General features: G+C 40.6%; 2 protein-coding genes across 2 annotated transcripts; one reads left to right on the forward strand and one right to left on the reverse strand.

The window, feature by feature from the left end:
- Positions 1–1,265: 1,265 nt before the first annotated feature.
- On the reverse strand, positions 1,266–2,495 carry C15H11orf71 (chromosome 15 C11orf71 homolog). The gene has a single exon (XM_055548131.1). The coding sequence runs from the start codon at positions 2,335–2,337 to the stop codon at positions 1,939–1,941; it is 399 nt and encodes a 132-aa protein (XP_055404106.1). The 5' UTR covers positions 2,338–2,495; the 3' UTR covers positions 1,266–1,938.
- A 19-nt stretch (positions 2,496–2,514) lies between these two features.
- RBM7 (RNA binding motif protein 7) lies at positions 2,515–9,919 on the forward strand. The gene is made up of 5 exons (XM_055548130.1): positions 2,515–2,762; positions 3,664–3,826; positions 4,498–4,585; positions 7,493–7,574; positions 8,465–9,919. Exons 1-5 carry the CDS (start codon positions 2,667–2,669, stop codon positions 8,822–8,824), a joined length of 789 nt encoding a protein of 262 aa, XP_055404105.1. The 5' UTR covers positions 2,515–2,666; the 3' UTR covers positions 8,825–9,919.
- Positions 9,920–21,536: the final 11,617 nt, after the last annotated feature.

Raw genomic sequence — 21,536 nt, forward strand, 5'->3', positions numbered from 1 at the left:
TTTCAGCTATCTAGAATAGCATTAGTTAGATACTATCTTTGGGAGAATTGAGAAAATAGTCACTCAAGTCCTTTTTGGTGTTACATTAATTCTAATGAGGAACCTGGGTTGAATGGCTTCAAGGTTCTACCTAGCTGCATGACCTTGGAAAGTTTACTTCAATTCTTCATACCTGGTTACTTAGCAATGAAATATAATACTTTTGTTATGGGCTGTTATGAAAATTAAATGACATATATAAAGCTCCATAAGAGCAGAGGCCTTATCTATCCTGTTCACCACTTTAGTCTATACCTAACACAGGTAGTAGCAGGCACAGAATAAGTTCTCAATAAATATCTGAATAAACAATAAAAGCCCCTAGCACACTGTCTTGCAAACAGTACTCAATAAAATGTAGCTATTATTACCCTGTCAAACATTTTTCTTAAGAGGTGGTTTCTAGACCGCTCACTACATTAATCACTCATATGGACACTCTTTGGTTTGTCAGAATTCTTAGAATGTAGTTTTCACGATTCAATTCTGTTTTGTGTGTGGTAATTTTGCTTTATCTAACACAATTATAGACCAGAGTCCACTGGGAAAAAGCTAGACTCTTACCTGCTTAAGATTTGCCACTTACAAAACCCACTTATTTTCTCCCAATATCACCCTTTAAACCTTGGGGAATATATGATTAAGATGAAATTATTAGCAGATTAAAGAGTAGTTTTTCCTGGTGGCTCAGATGGTAAAGAATCTGCCTACAACGTGGGAGACCCAGGTCAATTCCTGGGTCAGGAAGATCCCCTGAAGAAGGGAATGGCTACCCACTCCAGTATTCCTGACTGGAGAATTCCATGGACAGAGGAACCCAGTGGGTTACACAGTCCAAGGGTCGCAAAAAGTCGGGGTGGCTGAGCAACACTTTCACTTTCAAAGTGTAGTCAGCCAGGTTAAGAGAAGAACCAGGATAGTGCAGTACTACGGAAAGCCATGGCAACTAGGGTTATTTTCATCACTTGACCTAATGAACAATCCAGCCTGGTGATTTGTTGGCCACTAACTCCAAAGTATGCTTCATCTCCTTGTTAGCAGGGCTAGGAAAAGTTCATCCAAAGTGCTTAGCACTGGGAAGATCTTCAAATATAATTTCATGTTTGAATGGGAAAGACAAACAGGAAAGTTTAAGGAAGATGCTAGAGTGAATACATGATCGGCTTCCTAACAGTTGTAGACTGTTCCAATTTTTGCCTATTTGGGAACAAGATTCAGATTAAGGAAGCTGGGATTGACTGTGAGTAATAAAATGACATAGTGTAAAAATTAATTTGGAACCTTTGGCAAATCAAGAAACGTAAATCCGTTAAAAAATTTGAAGGGGCAGTAAGGTTTAGGTTTTGCTTTTGTTGCTTTAGTGTAGTAGAGAGTGAAGTTTATAGACATTCCTTAAGAAAAGATGAAGGAAGGGGATGAAGAAGTGTAAGGGACAAAATGATAGGCTTAAGTGTAGGACCATAGATGGGAGGATATGCCAGTAATAAACCAACAGAAGTAAAGGTAATATTAGCCTGAGGTGGAAAGGTAGGCAGTTAACGAAGCTCGGAATTACAAGTCTCAAAGTGGGAGAATCTGCCAGGGAGGTCCGTAAGACTTGTGGAAAGCGAGAAAAATGTGGTTCTTTGTTGGGAGGATAAAGGGACTATTGACCTCTGGGAAGGATGAGCCAATCAGCTCAGCTTTGTGACCACCTCAATAAAATCTCCGCTCCTCCTCCCTTCCAACCTAATCATCATGGCTATTTAAAACCCTGTGACTCAAGTAACTGCAAACACTTTCTTTTGCGCTAGGCTAGAATAAAGACGCCCCTCTAAAAAGAAGACTTCGGTTGCACCAAGTATTTTAGAGAGAGGCCTTGTTTACACGCTAATTGAAGGGCCGAGAGAGGTATTGGTTTTAAGCTGAAAGACGGGCTACGATAACTCCTCCAAGTGCCGCCAGACGCTGTTGCAGGACACTTCTTAGAAGGTCGAGTTTCACCGCAGGGCCCGGGTAAGGTGAGAATCTGGCCTGGCGGCTTCGGCTCCGCGCCTCCATTTCCCTTCCCTCGTTAAAGCGGGTCGGGCTTCGGCCGCCACCAGGCGCCCGACGGCTCTCGGTCCGGAAGTTCAGCCGCACGGAGGATCGAGGAACAGGCTCTGGAAGAATCGCCTCGGGCCTGGTAACGAGGAAGCTGTCTCCGGAGACCATCGCCAACGCTAAGGCCGACGAGCTGAGGTCACCGTGAGAAGAGCTAAGGTAAGCCACCCGGCTCCTTCGATCGCCGGCGGACAGGGACACAGAGTTCTGCGCCATCTTCAAACACTTCCCGTAGTATCTAGTGTTACGTCTCTCGGTCAAGGTAGGCCCTTCGCGACTCCGCAGATCAGTTCAGCGGATCTCGACAGCGCAGAACGACTTCACAGGAAGCCATCGCTACAGCAGTGGCGACCAGGAGCCTTCCCCCAGCTCTCTCCTCGGAGCATGCGCAGTCCGTCAGCGCACGTCAACGCCGCGGAGAGCCGGCGTGATTGACGTTTACGTCGGTGACGCCTGAGTGCGCGAGGGCGTGGGGTTTCTGAGAGTGCGCAGTGCGTGCGTCGGCGGCGACCCTTCGGCCTTTTTCGGGAGGGGGCGACGCTGAGATGGGGGCGGCGGCAGCCGAAGCGGATCGCACTCTCTTTGTGGGCAACCTTGAAACGAAAGTGACAGAAGAGCTCCTCTTCGAGCTTTTCCACCAGGTAAGCGGCTGGGATAAGCCTCTTCCTTTCCTTTTCCGGCCCGCCTAGGGTCCGGCCCAACGGCTTTCCGCGCTTCCTTGGCGGAAGCGGGATCCTGGTGCGTCCCGGCACCCTGACAGGTGGGCGGGCTGGAGGCGGGGGTCACGCTTAGAAAGGGAGGCGCTCGCTGCGTGTGCCTTTCTGAGAAGAACCCTAATTAGTTCAGGCCAAAGTGAAGACTAAAGGTGGTGGTGGGTTCTCAATCGGGCATTCCTATGGTAAAGATTCAGGCTCTTTAAGGGGCCTCAAACGTATGGGTCTTCGTTGAGCTGTACTTTTCCTCCTTTTCTCATCTTCTGCTTGTGAATTTTATTTCAGTTTGTTTGTGGTATCCATTTTCCACTTAAGTTTCTTACGAAGTTGCAGCAAAGACAGACTCATAAGGAAAGACTCCATAGAAAAAGCTTAGACTCCGTAGGAAAGCGGCATTGTAGTGTTTCTGTATTAAGATCTTTATTAAAACGTGCTAAACTTGTTCCCTCCAGTTGTACCCTCCAACAGCTGGTAATGGTTTGATTGATCGATGCAAAAGTGAACTTTTAGCCCAAGTAAACTTTCTCTTGCTCTTGATAAACGTTAATTTGCACAAAGTGGGAAAACGATGGGTGTTGGCCTCGACGTTAAAGTCATAAAGGGCAGTGAAGTGTAAATTCAGTGATTGGGTTTCCAGTTCATTATGGGCTCCCTCCCCCGAAGTAAGTTAACCTAATTTTCAGTTATAATCTATAGGATCTTTAACCGTGAGGGAAATCCCTGTGTATCCGGTTTTTAAGAGTCCATGGTTACATTATAAACTTCGTAACATTTGAGTATTTTCTGAAACTGCCTTACTGAAATTCTGAACACTTTTTTGTGTCTGTAGGCTGGTCCAGTAATTAAAGTGAAAATTCCAAAAGACAAGGATGGTAAACCGAAGCAGTTTGCCTTTGTGAATTTCAAACATGAAGTATCTGTTCCTTACGCCATGAATCTGCTTAATGGAATCAAACTTTTTGGAAGGCCTATCAAGATTCAGTTTAGAGCAGGTAACTATTTACTGATGATTTGGGGAGAGAGATTGTTCACTGCTTTGTTTTTTGTTTTTAATTTTGTTATTCAGTTTTAGAGAACCTCTTTTTTTGAGAACCTCTTTTTGGGTGAAAATGCTTTAAGCTTTATAAACAGTAAACTATATATCGCTAAAAATGGGTAACATTGACAGTATGGATTTTGAAAGTGGTAATTTTCAAGAGAGTTAAAATTTCAATTTGGGTTGGTGAAAAGAACATAAACCTTCATTGTTAGAATGACTGATTTTGGTTTCATGCTCTAAAAGCACAAAGATTATTTCCTGAAAGTCTTCCTGACTGTTTTGTAATTTACTTTTACAAATTTTGATGTGAGATCATGTGAGGATGAAACTTTCCTTGTATTCAGTTTTACAGTTTAGTGTGGGGATCAGAGTACTATGGCCAAATTGGGTGTTTATACATTGTCTGTTGTACATTGGGTAGTACCTTATTTGTAACCCTTTGTTTTAAATATATCTGGTATTAAACACTTAGTTTTCACTCTGATGAACTATAAAGTGATTTACTGAAATTTGAGGTTTTCACCTTAAGTTATGTCCACCTGTTTTGGAATGATTGGGCTGAGGAATACAAAGTTTCAAATTAAACTTTCTAACAATAAGAATTTCTCAAATTGTTTCATTTAGGAAGTAGCCATGCCTCACAGGAGGTCAGTTTGTCCTATCCCCAGCATCATGTTGGAAATTCAAGCCCTACTTCCACATCTCCTAGCAGGTAATGTTTTGCACCTATTTTAAAAATCATTCATCAGAAATTTTTTTTTAGGTTGTGATCTCAAAAAATACATGAGTGATTGGCTTCCTTCATTATGCTCCTACCTCTTTTTTCTGCTGCTGTATTTGCTATTTTGGATTATAGTTACACATAGTATCTATTCCTTGGGGACTGTATGCCCATTGTATATAGTTCCCTTAAAATAAATACATGTATAACTATGTTCATTGTAAATACATATACCCAAACCCACATACATGTATATACTGACACAGAATTTCTCAAAACATTACTTAACCCTTGCTATTTGTACTACCCTCTGTTTTCTGTTTTATTTTTTTAAATTCAGTTTAGTTCTATGACCACTAATTGGTTGTTACTTTCAGATTAAAAATACCTATTAGTAAACAGGCTAAGAGTTCATAAGGCTGGATTCTAAATACGTCTCTTAATAATTGTGTAATCGTGAGCTAGTCTCTGGCCCTATCTTTCCATTTGTAAGGAAAAAAAGTTGATTCAGATGATCTCTAAAATCCCTTTTAGTTACTAAGGATTAGAAAAGGTACCATATTTGTATCTACTTAAATAGTTTTCTTTGGGGAGGCTGATTTTTTACTAGGGATAGTTTTTTCCTGGTATGTCCTTAGAGCAATTTATCAATCATAATGGGCTTCATTCAAGAAAGAGTTAAAAAATCCTGTCACCTGTCAGATTTGTCACCAAGTCCTTTGTATTTATGGTCTCATTTATCCCTCACAGCAGTCTTAAGAGGTAAGAATTATCTCTGCCTTACGTATGAAGAAAATAAGGGTTGGAGGTTAACTTGCTCAAGTATGAGCTGCTCATAAGCATTGAGCTTGTTTTCAAACCGAGGCAGTGTGATTGAGCACACCCACCATGATATGAGTAGGAAGTGTTTAGAAAGTTTTATAAGGAGAGATAAGTGAATGAGGACCTGAGAGAGGCCAGTGTACCTAGATCATAATGAATGAAAAATGGAGAGTAGTAGTTGATCTTGTCAGAGTAAACAGAGGCCAGATGGCATAGGGTCTGTCTTATATGTCATAATTAGGATTTTGGAATTTCACCTTAAGAACAGTAGGAAGACACTGAAACATTTTTGGTAGGATAGTAAAAGGAACAGGTTTGTATTTTAGTGAGTTACTTGGTTGCACTGGGAGAGGATGGACTGAAGGAGACAGGGGTGAAAATAGACCAATTAGGAGTCTGTTGGTAGCAAAATATTGGTATTAGAAGCAAGGAAGCTGTTGCAGTTGAGTTGATAGTTTGGATTAAGGTGGTGCCAGGAGCTGAAGAGAAGTGGGTGAATGAATATGAAGAGTCTGGAAGGTGAAATTCTAAGAAAGCCGTAATCTGGAAGGGTATGCTCTTCTTGCCAGCTGAAATTGTGTTTAAATGCTTTTCAGTACAGTTGGAATTTGAAGCATCTCTAACCACTATGATAGAAACTTGTAAGTTATCTTAGATGGAGGGGGGAAAAAAAGTTTTTAACCCATCTTAGAAATTCTTGGGGGGAAAAATACACAAGTAAATAGTTATAATCAAGTGTTAGTGTGTACCTGATTTTTATACTCTCTACAAGTAAAATTATACTTTTTTTCCCCTTGGCATGCAGACACATAAGAAAACAGAATATGAGACTTCCCTGGTGGTCCAGTGGTTAAGACTTTGCCCTTACACTGCAGCGGGCATGGGTTTGATTCCTGATCAGGGACCTGAGATCCGTGTGCTCAGTGGAATGAATGAACAAATGTGTAAATAGCTTGCTTTGTAGAGTATAAGTAAAATCAGTTCTGCTTTAGAAAAGTAAGAAAAAAGAACCCTAAATAAAAAGATCTAAACTATAAGATAAATCAATTGGTGGTTTGATTCCAATGGTGTATTTTAAAATAAAATTAAAACCTTTTCTGAGCTTTTCTGTAGAGCAAGTTACCTCTTAGGATAGGAAGTGAGGAATAAGGTTTAAGTCCTTAAGATTAATATTCTGTTTATGTTATAGAATTCCTTATTCCCCAAAGCCTATTATTCTTTCCTGTCTCAGTAATTCTTTTCTTTGAAAGTCACTCAGTCATGTCTGACTCTTTGTAACCCAATGGACTATAGCCTACCAGGCTTCTCTGTCCATGAAATTCTCCAGGCAAGAATACTGGAGTGAGTGTTGTTCCCTTCTCCAGGGGATCTTCCCAACCCAGGGATCAAAGCCAGGCCCTCGGCAGTGAGAGCGTGGAGTCCTAACCACTGGACCGCCAGGGTATAGCCCTAGATTTTATCCTTTTCTTCTATTTTCTTCACCTATTATGTCTAATTGATCAAATCCTTTTCATTTTAGTGCTCGGTCTAGGCCTTCGCACTATTGGCCCAGGGATTGACAAATTTTTTTTTTTTTTCCTGTAAATTGACAGGGTTTTTTGGTTTTTTTTTTTTTTTTCCTATAAAGAACTAGTTTCTTCTGCCATTGTAGCACCACACAAAAACAAAAGAGGTTGGCCGTGTTCCAATAAAGCTTTGTACAAACTGGGTTTGGCCCACAGACTATAGTTTGCTCCAGCCCTTCCCTCAGCCGGAATGTGTTGTCTTCAGGTAATCTTGTTCAGCTCTCACTTCAAATACTTCCTTTTTAGAAGGGCCATTCCTGACCAGTCAGGCTAAAATAGAATCCCCTCTCTGTCACCTCAACTTATATAGTTGTATTTTACTGTGTCTTTATAACCATGTGAAATTCTCTTATTGTCTGAATCCTTACCCCTGGCTCCTTGAGAGAGCAGATACCTTGTTGGTCTTATTGATTCCTATCTTTGAAGACTGTGTCTTACTCATGATTGACATGTTTATTTGTTGAATGAATGATTATATGTTGGTTTTCTTATTTTTCACTTTTCATGAAAGGACGGTGGATAACATGACTCCATCAGCACAGACAATTCAAAGATCTTTCTCGTCTTCAGAAAATTTTCAGAGACAAGCAGTGGTAAGCTGATTATTCAACTTGAGTTGCTAAAAAAGAAAAATTATACTTAGTTAAAATTCTTTTTTAACTTCTTAAATTTTAGTTAGACTAGCATGGTCTTTGTAGATTTCAGTTTTCACTGGGCTGAAATACATATTTATAAGATCAAAGATAAATAGAAGAGCTGCTTCTCACATTTGTATTATTTTTCTTTAACCATTGTTGGTGTGTGTGTTGCAAGTATTGGAAATGCATTCTCTGATGTTCTTGTAACCTATGCTGAGTAATTTCTATCATATACTGTCTTTAATACTTAATACCGTAATATACTGGCATCTTCTAGATCCCTTTCCTTGTGAACTTTCCATTTTTTTCTGTAATAATATCACCAGTAATAAAATCTTAGATATCTTTGCTGTTTCTTTGATCGGTCTCCAAATCTTTCATTGTATTCTTTTTCTTACATTTCTTTCTTTTTATTTTCTTTGCCCAAATCACAGTCTTGGCTCATGGTACTTAGACTTGTGTATTTCACAGTCTGCAGAATAAAATACAAGAGTGAAATAAAATTAAATTGAGAAATTAGTATAAAGGGATATGAACTTTTATAAATGTGTTTTTTTCATTTTGCTATAAACCATTAAAAAAAATCATCATTGTCTAATATCTTCCCTCAGGCAGAATTTGAGAACCAGTGATCTAGTCACTTAGTACTTACCTCTGTTTTTCTCCTTACTAGTCCATTTCACTCACCATTTCTACTATTTTTAGTTGTGTTTAACTTAAAATTCAGATAGGCAAGAATGATTTTGCTTTTCCATTATTGTGTTTAACCATGGGCTAGATAGCTGTTGCCTTTGATACCTAGAAATATTTGTGCTTAACATTTTCTTCTTTTTCTCTTCACTCAGATGAACAATGTTTTGAGACAGATGTCATATGGAGGGAAATTTGGTTCTCCACATCTGGATCAGTCAGGATTTTCCCCATCAGTTCAGTCACATAATCATACTTTTAACCAGTCTTCAAGCTCCCAGTGGCGCCAAGATACACCATCATCACAGAGAAAAGTCAGACTGAATTCTCATCCCTACGTGATGGATAGACATTACAGCCGTGAACAGCGTTACAGTGATCTGTCTGACCATCATTATAGAGGAAACAGAGATGATTTTTTCTATGAAGACAGGAATCACGATGGCTGGAGCCATGACTATGATAACAGAAGAGACAGTGGTAGAAATGGAAAATGGCGCTCATCTCGACACTAACAAGTGTTATAAGGATTTTTCATAGGGTCATTTTAGGTCCTTTTTGTTAAGTTGTTTCTGAGAATGTTTTCTTAAACTATAGAGCAGCTTTACAAGTTGCCACATTTCTTTGTAAAAATTTTAAAACTCAATAGCAATTCAATACAGACATGAGAAGAATTGTGGTTCTAGTTTCATTACATTCATAGCCTTTCACCTCAGGGTTTTAAAAAGAGGAAAGGGTTTTATGCAAAAGAAAGTACCACAGTTCCTAATCATTTTAGACAATTGACTAAAGGATGTATTATATGGATTAGTTGTATTACAAAGAAAATATTTTAATTATTTTTTTGTATTGCAAGAAGCTTCTTGGTGGTGAATCAGATTTTTGGTGTATATAATGAAAAATATTCAAGTTGATAGTCAGAACTGACTCAGTATTTTGTTAATAAGAAAATGTTTAACTTCAGTGATTCATTTTACTAACATATGAGAAAGCTTTTTGATAAAGTTTGGGGATAAACCATATTTAACTTCTCAGAGAACTTAAGTTTAAGTTCTGTGACATGATCTTGAGCATAGAAGTGTACATCTAAGACATGCTATTTCGTTGTAAAATTTTAGAATTTGCTAATTAAATCGATGTAGGACTGAAGCCACTCAGGAAGTTAAATATCACTAAATGTATTTTTTTACAGTAAAAATACAGTGTTAATATAAATCCCCTATTTCTGGAAGAACAAAAATATAAATGCATAGTTGGATAAATGGTAAAATGTTTTACTGAAAATGTACTTTTTAAAGTACTGCCTCTCTGACTCAAACTTTGAAAATTTTAACATTGTATCCAGGACAAGTGTACAGGGACACATTTTATTATGGATAGTGTACAGGTTGCCTTTTGTTTTTGTTTGAATTTGAAAGAATTTAGTCTAATGATTTAAAAATTTTTAAATCTTGTTTAGCAACACTTTTATGTATCAAGATGCTGTTTCCCTTTCATTGTAGAACTTGTTTATAAAAATTAATTCCTTGTAAAATTTGAGTCCTTTTTAATATTAACTACAGCATTTGTACTATGTTGCTTTTTAATATATTGAAAACAAAATGAAAGAATGTCTTTTTTTTTTTGACATCACTAGGGACATTGCACACAAAAAACTAGCAACACACTTTTATTCAGTGATTGCCTGGTGTTAAAGGTGTCAGTTTTTAGAGTATCCTGAAATATACCTTTTGAACATACCAAACTTAATATTTTAGAATCAGATTTTCAGTAACACATGGTTTATGTTTCTGAGCACTGTAAACTAATTTGGTTACTCTCCCTGGTGTCTAGGAATTTGTACATTTGGTTTTCTCTGTTTTTAAATATGCACAGCTTTTCTGTGCCTAGGTTTGTGAAGCCATGCAGTTACTAGCACAGAGAACATTAAGATCAGAAGTTTCTGTCCTTTTAAGCAGTTCTTGAGAAGAAAAGGCAACCCACTCCAGTATTCTTGCTTGGGAAATCCCATGGACGGAGTCAGGCAGGCTGCGGTCCATGGGGTAGCAGAGGAGTCAGACAACCTAGCAGCTAAACAGCAACAAAGCAGTTCCCGTAAAGCGTCTGCCTACAACGCCGGAGACCCAGGTTTGATCCCTGGGTGAGGAAGGTCCTCTGGAGAAGGAAATGGCACCCCACTCCAGTACTGCTGCCTGGAAAATCCCATGGATGGAGGAGCTTGATGGGGGTCGCGAAGAGTTGGACACAACTGAGCAACTTCAGTTCATGGCTGATTGATGTTGAGGTTTGACAGAAAACAACAAAATTCTGTAAAGCAATTATCCTTCAATTGAAAAGAGTCTTTAATGAAAGTGAAAGTTGCTCTGTCGTGTCTGACTGTGACCCTCCATGGACTGTACAGTCCATTGAATTCTCCACGTCATTATCTCTAATGAGCCTGTTATTTTCAGTTGTCTTACTGAAATGGAAATTTATTTATTAGCATTTGTAGATAGTGACAGATTAATACTATATTGTGATTTACCTGTGGGTCAGTTCAGTTCATCAGTTGCTCAGTCGTGTCCGACTCTTCACAACCCCATGAATTGCAGCACGCCAGGCCTCCCTGTCCATCACCAACTCCTGGATCCCCTTATATTGATTTACCGGTCACTGGTTCAGAATAAAATTTTTCTTTTAATGTTTTTTGGGACACCCCTTATGAGTTCCCAGGGAATCTTTTTTCTCTTCAGCTTCACCCAGTTGAAAGTAACCTAACTGAATATGTGTGCTGTGTAAGGCAGTGGTTCCTAACCTTTTTGACCCCAGGGGCTGTTATCATGAAACACAATTTCTCCATAGACTGGAGAGCGTAGGGGGGATGGTTTTAGGATCATTCAAGTTCATCACATTTACTGTGCACATTATTAATACATCAGCTCCACCTCAGATCATCAGGCATTATATCCAGGAGGTTGGGAACCCTGGTGCAAAGGGATAGAAGATAGCCATAAAGAATTGAATAGAGTTGGTGAGACTGTGCACTGAGGTACTGAGAGTTGCAGAAGCAGAAAGGAAGAAATTTTTTTTATGGAGAGCAATTTCTCCCAGTGTGTGTTCCATGAAACTACTCTCATAAGTTCTGCAAAACAGCAGGGTTCTGTAGTCCAGTGTTGCGTAAGCATTATATACTAACATTGACTTTTTCATAGTGACAGAACAGTGCCATAAAACTTGCTGCAGTAATGTTTATACCTAACAGTATTTTTCAAACCTGACCTTTATTTTACCCTTCTATGCATAACAAATGTATAAATTAATACATTAATCTGAATACCTTAAGATTCCCCCCAAAGAATCTTTTGACTCCACCCTCCTCCATCCAATCAGTCGTCAGAAAATTTTATACCACTGTGTTGTGTAGGGCCTTCGTCTCTGTATCCACTGCCACCATCCTAGAATAGACAATCATCTCAACAGGAATGTTCTAACATCCTAAAGTTTACATGCCAATTTATGTGTTCCCATAGTACCCTGCATTTCTTTTATCATAGACTTTACATTGTATTTAAATTTTCTTTTTATTTGTATCTATATTTGTATTTATATATCTATTTGTATTTATTTATCACTAGACATCTCCATGACGGAGAAGGCGATGGCACCCCACTCCAGTACTCGTGCCTGGAAACTCCCATGGACCGAGGAGCCTGGTAGGCTGCAGTCCATGGGGTCGCTAAGAGTCGGACATGACTGAGCAACTTCACTTTTCATATTCATGCATTGGAGAAGGAAATGGCAACCCACTCCAGTGCTCTTGCCTGGAGAATCCCAGGGACGGGGGAGCCTGGTGGGCTGCCATCTATGGGGTTGCACAGAGTCGGACACGACTGAAGCGACTTAGCAGCAGCAGCAGCAGCAGCAGCAGACATCTCATATTTTCACCACTGAATTCCCAGTACCCAGTGCCTGGCATATATACAATGCATGGTACATTTTTGATGAATGAATAAAGAACATTGCTCAAATAATTGAACAGAAAAGGGAGACTTCAACATCAAAAACTTCTCTGGTATAGATTTCCTAACCCTGAACCATCATTGTGTCCTATTATAAAAACTGTATCACAATATACTGTGCCTTTAATACACTCTAGAATGTCTTTCAAAATTTTAAGTTATTGGATCTATATTCATGAGATTTCTTAAAATAATTGTTTAGTTTAGTTTTAGAATTATGATCCTGCTGGTTTTGTAGAATGAATCAGTAAGCTTATTTTTTCTTTGCCCTGGAAAAAAATTGAATAATATGAGAATTACCTGTTTCTTTAGAACTAGTTAAACTCCTTTATTAAAACTATCTGAGTCTTAGAAGTAATCATTTACTTCTCATTGTCTTTTGTGGTTATTGATCTATTTAGATTTTTTACGTTCTCAAACGTCAGTTTGGATAATTTATATTTTTATTAAAAATAACATTTCCTCTGTCTTTCCAAATTAATGGATATAGAGTATTAGAATTTTTGTAAACTTTGTTCTCAACATATAGTCCAGTTTAACTCCTATTATAGTAATATTTTACTTCCTTCCCACACACTGTTCAGGCTTGCTAGAGACTTTTGCTGCTATTCATTTCACATTTGTGCATGTGTAGTGACTTCACTTTCACTTTTCACTTTCCTGCATTGGAGAAGGAAATGGCAACCACTCCAGTGTTCTTGCCTGGAGAATCCCAGGGACGGGGGAGCCTGGTGGGCTGCCGTCTATGAGGTCGCACAGAGTCGGACATGACTGAAGTGACTTAGCAGCAGCATACACATATGGGGCTTCCCTGATGGCTCAGATGGTGAAGAATCTGCCTACAATGTGGTAAATCTGGGTTTGATCCCTTGGTTAGGAAGATCTCCTAGAGAAGGAAATGGTAACCTATTCCAGTTATTCTTGCCAGGAGAATTCCATGAACAGAGCAGCCTGGTGGCAGTCCATGGGGTTGCAAAGGGTTGAAGAACACGACTGAGCAGCTAACACACACACACACACACACACATATACACACCCCACTCAATTGTTTTTATTTGTTGTTTTGGGTTCTTTGTTGTCATTGCTATCATTATTTTAAATAGATTTTCTTTTAAGAAGATTTAGGTCCAAAGAATAGCAAGGAGAGATAAGAAAGCCTTCCTCAGCAATTAGGGATACAAATTGAATGTTTCATGCAAAAATGGGCTTGATAAAGGACAGAAATGGTATGTACCTAACAGAAGCAGAAGATATTAAGAAGAGGTGGCAAGAATACACAGAAGAACTGTACAAAAAAGATCTTCACGAACCAGATAATCATGATGGTGTGATCACTCACCTAGAGCCAGACATCCTGGAATTTGAAGTCATGTGGGCCTTAGGAAGCATCACTACAAACAAAGCTAGTGGAGGTGATAGAATTCCAGTTGCGCTATTTCAAATCCTGAAAGATAATGCTGTGAAAGTGCTGCACTCAATATGCCAGCAAATTTGGAAAACTCAGCAGTGGCCACAGGACTGGAAAAGGTCAGTTTTCATTCCAATCCCAAAGAAAGGCAATGCCAAAGAATGCTCAAGTTCAGTTCAGTTCAGTTCAGTCACTCAGTCGTGTCCGACTCTTTGCGACCCCAGCAAATTGCAGCATGCCAGGCCTCCCTGTCCATCACCAACTCCCGGAGTTCACTCAAACTCACGTCCATAGAGTACGTGATACCATCCAGCCATCTCATCCTCCGTCATCCCCTTCTCCTCCTGCCCCTAATTCCTCCCAGCATCAGGGTCTTTTCCAATGAGTCAACTCTTCACATGAGGTAACCAAAGTATTGGAGTTTCAGCTTTAGCATCATTCCTTCCAAAGAACACCCAGGACTGATCTCCTTTAGAATGGACTGGTTGGATTTCCTTGCAGTCCATGGAACTCTCAAGAGTCTTCTCCAACACCACAGTTCAAAAGCATAATTCTGCAGCACTAAACTTTTTTTATAGTCCAACTCTCACATCCATACATGACCACTGGAAAAACCATAGCCTTGACTAGACAGACCTTTGTTGATAAAGTTATGTCTCTGCTTTTTAATATGCTGTCTCAGCTGATCATAGCTTTTCTTCCAAGGAGCAAGTGTCTTTTGATTTCATGGCTGCAGTCAACCATCTGCAGTGATTTTGGAGCCCGCCAGAATAGTCTCTCACTGTTTCCATTGTTTCCTCACCTATTTGCCCTGAGATGATGGGACCTGATACCATGATCTTAGTTTTCTGAATGTTGAGTTTTAAGCCAACTTTTTCACTCTCCTTTTTCACTTTCATCAGGAGGTTCTTTAGTTCCTCTTTGCTTTCTGCCATAAGAGTGGTGTCATCTGCATATCTGAGGTTATTGATATTTCTCTGGGAAACCTTGATTATAGCTTGTGCTTCATCCAGCCCAGCATTTCACATGATGTACTCTGCATATAAGTTAAGTAAGCAGGGTGACAATATACAGCCTTGATGTACTACTTTCCCGATTTGGAACCAGTCTGTTGTCCCATGTCCATTTCTACCTGTTGCTTCTTGACCTGCATACAGATTTCTCAGGAAACAGGTCAGATGGTCTGGTATTCCCATCTCTTGAAGAATTTTCCAGTTTGTTGTCATCCACACAGTCAAAGGCTTTAGTGTAGTCAGCAAAGCAGAAGTAGATGTTTTTCTGGAACTCTCTTGCTTTCTTGATGATCCAGCAGATGTTGGCAATTTGATCTCTGGTTCTTCTGGCTTTTCTAAATCTGGCTTGAACATCTGGAATTTCGCGGTTCACATACTGTTGAAGCTTGGCTTGGAAAATTTTGAGCATTACTTTGCTAGCATATGAGATGAGTGCAGTTGTGGGATAATTTGAACATTTTTTGGCATTGCCTTTCTTTGGGATTGGTATGAAAACTGACTTTTTCCAGTCCACTGGCCACTGCTGATTTTTCCAAATTTGCTGGCATATTGAGTACAGCACTTTCACAGCATCATCTTTCAGGATTTGAAATAGCTCAATTGATTTCATCACCTCTACTAGCTTTGTTCATAGTGATGCTTCCTAAGGCCCACTTGACTTTGCATTCCAGGATGTCTGGCTCTAGGTGGGTGATCACACCATCGTGGTTATCTGGGTCATGAAGATCTTTTTTGTATAGCTCTTCTGTGTATTCTTACCACCTCTTCTTAATGTCTTCTGCTTCTGTTTTAGGTCCATGCCATTTCTGTCCTTTATTGTGCCCATCTTTGCATGAAATGTTCCCTCGGTATCTCTAATTTTCTTGAAGAGATCTCTAGTCTTTCCCATTCTATTGCTTTCCTTGACTTCTTTGCATTGATCACTGAGGGAGGCTTTCTTATCTCTCCTTGCTATTCTTTGGAACTCTGCATTCAAATGGGTGTATCTTTCCTTTTATCCTTTGCCTTTCACTTCTCTTCTATTATTAATTATTTGTAAGGCCTCCTCAGACAACCGTTTTGCCTTTTTGCATTTCTTTTTCTTGGGGATGGTCTTGATCACTGCCTCCTGTACAATGTCACGAATCTTTGTCCGTAGTTCTTCAGGCACTTGTTTATCAGATCTAATCCCTTGAATCTATTGGTCAGTTCTACTGTATAATTTTAAGGGATTTGATTTAGGTCATACCTGAATGGTCCAGTGGTTTTCCCTACTTTCTTCAACTTAAGTCTGAATTTAGACTTAAAAACTACAAGATGTCAGAGTAGAAGGACGTGCACTCATCTTCTCCTGTGAGAACTCCAAAATTACAACTCACTGCTGACCAACCATTGACAGAAGAATGTTGGATCCCACCAAAAAAGGATACCCCATGTCCAAGGGCAAAGGAGAAGCCCCAGCAAGGTGGTCAGAGGGGTGAAATTGCATTTAGAATTAAACCCCATACCTGCCAGAGACACTCAGAGGACTCAAACAAAACTTTGTGCTCACCAGGAAACCCCACAGATACTGAGCCAGACCTGCTTTTGAGTATTTGAGTATCTTGTGTGGAGGTATGGGTCGGTAGTGGCCTGCAGCAGGGGCAGGGACTCTTGGTGCAGCAGACCTGGGTGTGGCATAAGCCCTCTTGGAGGAGGTCACCATTAACCCCATCACAGAACTGCCAGAGCTTACACAGGACTGGAGAAACAGACTCTTGGAGGGCACACACACACAAAACTTGTGTGCACCAGGACCCAGGAGGAAGGAGCAGTGACCCCACAAGAGACTGACCCAGACTTGCCTGTGAGCGTCCAGGAGTCTCTGGTGGAGGTGTGGGTCAGCGGCGGCCTGCTGCAGGGGCGAGGGCTCTGAGCACCGCAGTGTGTGCATGGGACTTTTTGAAGGAGGTCGCTGTTATCTTCATTACCTCTACCATAGTTTGGGTTGGGTCAAACAGGGAGGGAAGTCAGACCTGCCCATCAACAGAAAAGTGGATTAAAGATTTACTGAGCGTGGCCCAGCCCATTAGAACAAGACCCAGTTCCCCCCACAATCAGTCTCTCCCAACAGGAAGCTTCCATAAGCCTTTTATCCTTATCTGTCTGAGGGCATATAGAATGACAACCACAATCACAGACAACTAATCAAACTGATCACATGTACCACAGCCTTGTCTAACTCAGTGAAACTATGAACCATGCCTTGTAGGGCCACCCAGGACAGACGGGTCATGTTGGAGAGTTCTGACAAAACATGGTCCACTGGAAAAGGGAATGGCAAACCACTTCAGTAGTCTTGCCTTGAGAACCCCATGAACAGTATGAGAAGATTCTATTTAGTTACTTTTAAATGGCTTTTCCACTACATACTTCTATTGTGACGTCTGATCTTATAGGCTTGTGAACAGAAAATGTGATAAAAACTTGTAGAGAGACAAACCAGTTCACGAACTGAATGATCACAGGATCTTTCTAGGTTGCCTGCCTGAGCTCGCAGGGCTGAACCTACAGCTTTAGTACAGCTCTCCAGAGGCTGCTGAGAGAAGCTGAAGCCACATGCATCATTCTTAGCTGACCCTCCTGCCCGTGCGTTTCATCCTGCACGGTGTGATGCCCACTTGGTGTTTCTTTTCCCCTCTCATAACCACTCCACAGACATTTGAAAAACACTTGTGAAGTATCCGGATTTTCTAGGATTCACATCCATTCTTTTTTTTTTTTTTTTAATGTACAAGTGGACTAGTGGCTCAAACAGTAAAGACTGCCTGCAATGCAGGAGACCCAGGTTCAATCCCTGGGTTAGGAATAGTCCTTGGAGAAGGGAATGACAATTCTCTCCAGTATTCTTGCTTAGGAAATTCCATGGACAGAGGAGCCTGGTGGGCTATGGTCCACAGGGTCACTAAGAGTTGGACACAACTGAGTGACTAACACCAACACCATACGCTTACTTTCAAACATTATGTGTTAGTCACTCAGTCATGTCTGACTCTTTGCGACCCCATGGACCGTAGGCCGCCAATCTTCTCTGTCCATGGAATTCTCTAGGCAAGAATACTGGAGTGGGTAGCCATTTCCTTCTCCGGGAGATCTTCCCAGCCCAGGGATCAAACCCAGGTCTCCTGCATTGCAGGCAGATTCTTTACCATCTGAGCCACACTTAAACTGAGAGCAAATTTTTATAATGATTTATCCTTTCTGTATTCAGTTAGTATTCAATTAGTTTACTGGAAACTACCATAATTTTCACATTCATATTTTATTGGGTTAAATTTAGAATGGGGTTAAACATGTTTCTAGTATGCTAGGTAAATCCTGTTAATTATGTTTTTTGAACCTTGTATTTTTTCTTCTTGATCTTTTCATTCTAAAAGAGGTGATTTTATTTTGTTGTTTTTTCCAAGTATATCTCCCAGATTTTGTGGGACATTTCTTTACATGTACTATAACTTTTATCAATGTAATTATTCTTGATCCACTTTCATGCTATTAACTATGAATTCTATTTTTATATGACTATTTCATATCTTTAGTTTTACTAATATTTGCTTGCTATGTCTATTAGTTAAGTTTTAAAACTTCTTGATTTTAGAAGTGACTGGTATTAAGATATGTTTTGCTATACTTCCTTGTGTGTATATAAGATTGATTAACTTTTCTTTGTTCTTTTTCTTCCTTCCAGGGCAGCATTTCATAAACTGGATGCATGCTAGGATCACCCAGGAACCTTTCACAGAACAATTCAATGTCTAAACTCTATTGTAGAATCTCAGGGAGGAGCATGGTATCAGATTTTTTTTTTTTTAAAGATTCTAGCATGAAGTTGGGATTGACAACCCTAGTGTTTCTATTCCTGTAGTGCTTCTCCTTAAGTTCTGAACAATTACTTTTAAATTTGTGCTTTTCTATCAGTGGATAGACTGAACCAGTTGTGGCAGTCAAGGTAAAATCAGAGAGGCAGAAGTAACAGTATCAGTGAAAAAAGAACTTATTACAGGGATTCAAGTTGATGCAGTTGCTGGTGAAAGAATTTGTTACATGTGCCTGGTGTTGGCCTGAAATCATTATAAGCTAGCCACACCAGCAATTGGGAAGGAAAGCTGAATAAGAACAGGAGCAGGGACAAGTTGGAAACTGCTGGGGGGAAGAACTGGAGCCTGCATGTCTCCCATCCTTTACCTTAGGTGACTCATATGACCTGAAGCTTGCAGGCTGGGTGCTGCCCCACACCAACAGGGTGAGCCAGGAGATTAGCAGCAATGTGTTTAAGGAACCACAGTGCCTGGCAGCCTCTACCAGGCTACCACAGTGTAGAAAACATGCCTGCTGCTTCCCTTCTGGATCTCAAGCAAATTTTTCTTGTGGTGAATTACATTGTAATGCTGACACTAACTACTTGAGGTCAGGCTAAACTTCACAGGTTCAGGGCTTAGTCCTCTGCGTCCTCACCTCCTGGATTGCCAGGCTGCCTGCACTTCTGAGAAGGCACCCCACTCCAGTACTCTTGCCTGGAAAATCCCGTGGATGGAGGAGCCTGGTAGGCTGCAGTCCACGGGGTTGCTAAGAGTCTGACACGACTGAGCGACTTCACTTTCACTTTTCACTTTCATGCATTGAAGGAAATGGCAACCCACTCCAGTGTTCTTGCCTGGAGAATCCCAGGGACGGAGGAGCCTGGTGGGCTGCCATCTATGGGGTTGCACAGAGTCGGACATGACTGAAGTGACTTAGCAGCTCCACATTTGGGGGTTCCCACAACCCCCTCAGTTTTGATAATTCACTAGAATGACTCACAGAACTCTAAAGAGCTGCACTTATGGTCACAGTTTCACTGTAGCAAAAGGATACAAATCAAAACAGGATGAAAGAGGAGAGGCACATAGATGGGGTTCGGGAATTCTCAAATGGGAAGCTTCTGTGTCCTCTCCCCATGGAGTCGGGCAGTATCACACTCCTGGCATGTTCATGAGTGTTACAGCCGGGAGGCTTATCCAAGCTTTGCATTCAGAGTTTCTTTGGGTTTCTGATTGTTTGAATTCTTGGCCATGTGATTGAATTCAATCTCCACCACCCCAATTTCCCTCCCTCCTCCTTCACCCCCTCCCCCACCCCACCCCAAGGAGGTTGGATTGATATCACTTGGCTCAAATCCCAACCCTGTAGCCACATGGTTGATCTTTCCAGTATGGCCAGGCCCATCCGGGAAACCAACTAAGGGCTCACCAGCCATAAATAACAAGGACACTACTATCACATGGGAAATTCCAAGAATTTAGATTCCTTCCCAGGAACCAGGAACCAAGGCCAGTCAGATTCTTTGACTATACAACACCAAAGCCAAATGGGAACTAGATATGGAAGGGAATTCTGAGGACCAGAGTTCCTGCTTAGATGTGTGCATGCTAAGTCACTTCAGTCGTGTCTGACTCGTTGTGACCCTGTGGAGTCTAGCCCACCAGACTCCTCTGTCCATGGGGTTTCCCAGGCAAGAATACTGGAGTGGGTTGCCATTTCCTACTCCAGGGGATCTTCCCGACCCAGGGATAGAACTCGAGTCTCTTACATCTCCTGTATTGGCAGGCAGGTTCTTTGCCACCAGCTTAGATGATACAGTACAAAGCCACCCTGACAGTATTATCTCTGACTCCCATGCACCCCACAAGAAAACACCTTTAATGCACTGCCACTTTCTTTGGTGTTTCTCTCTCACCACTAGAGAGAGAAAACTATTTTTCATTTCACACTTCTAAGGAGAAAGCAAGATTGAGAAATTTAAAATGAATGTATATCATATTGGTTTGGGCTTTGGTATACTAAGATGGAGATGGGAATAACTTTTTTTCACTTATTGAGGATTTACTGTGTCTAAGGATTGTGCTGGACTTGCCAGGTGGCTCAGTGGTAAAGAGATCATCTGCCAATGCAGAGGAGACAGGTTTGATCCCTTGGTCAGGAAGATCCCCTGGAGAAGGAAACGGCAACCCACTCCAGTATTTTCGCCTGGGAAATCCTATGGACAGAGGAGCCTGGTGGGCTGGGGTCAAGAAAGAGTTGGACATGACTGAGTGACTAAACAACAAGAGTGTAATCTGGAGATACTGATTTGCGATTATTTGAATACCATATTTATGTATCTGGTAAAGAATATCATCCTTCAGCAAATTTTCAGAATTATCACTTTCATGTGCCTTATTACCTTGCTTTATTTCAGTAGCAGTCTATCTTATAATTTCTTTGTTGAAACAATTAATAGTAAGTGTAATGTTCCTCAGATGCACTGACATTTCTTTGCTAAGAAATAAGAGTTCCTGTTGGTGAAGGTAAAAATGAATGTACCATTTTGTTCCAGTTATCTATTGTTATTTAACAAACCGACTCAAAAGTCAATGGCTAAAAAATCAATTATTTGCCCAAGACTCCACAGGGATGGCTGTTCTATGTTTCATTTAGTTCCATGCGAAGTGACTCACATGAGAGCTGGAAGATACACTTTGAAGATGGCTTTCTCATATAACTGTCTAGTGAGTGCTGGTTCTTGGCTGGAAACTCAGCCAGGGTTGTGAGCTGGGTACTTTGGTTTCTTTGCACGTGGGCCTGCTTGGGCTTCCTTTCAGCATGGTGGCTGGGTTCTAAGAGTTAGCATCCCAAGAGAGCAAAGTGAAAGTACATGGTGTTTTATGATCTTGCTTTAGAAATCACATTTGTTGTCAAAGCAGTCACAATGGTCTACCCACATTCTAAGCAGAGATCAATGAGAGGGTGATTATTCTCAGAGAAGGGTTATATT

This window comes from Bubalus kerabau, chromosome 15 (assembly GCF_029407905.1).
Source record: "Bubalus kerabau isolate K-KA32 ecotype Philippines breed swamp buffalo chromosome 15, PCC_UOA_SB_1v2, whole genome shotgun sequence".
Classification (NCBI taxonomy): domain Eukaryota; kingdom Metazoa; phylum Chordata; class Mammalia; order Artiodactyla; family Bovidae; genus Bubalus; species Bubalus kerabau.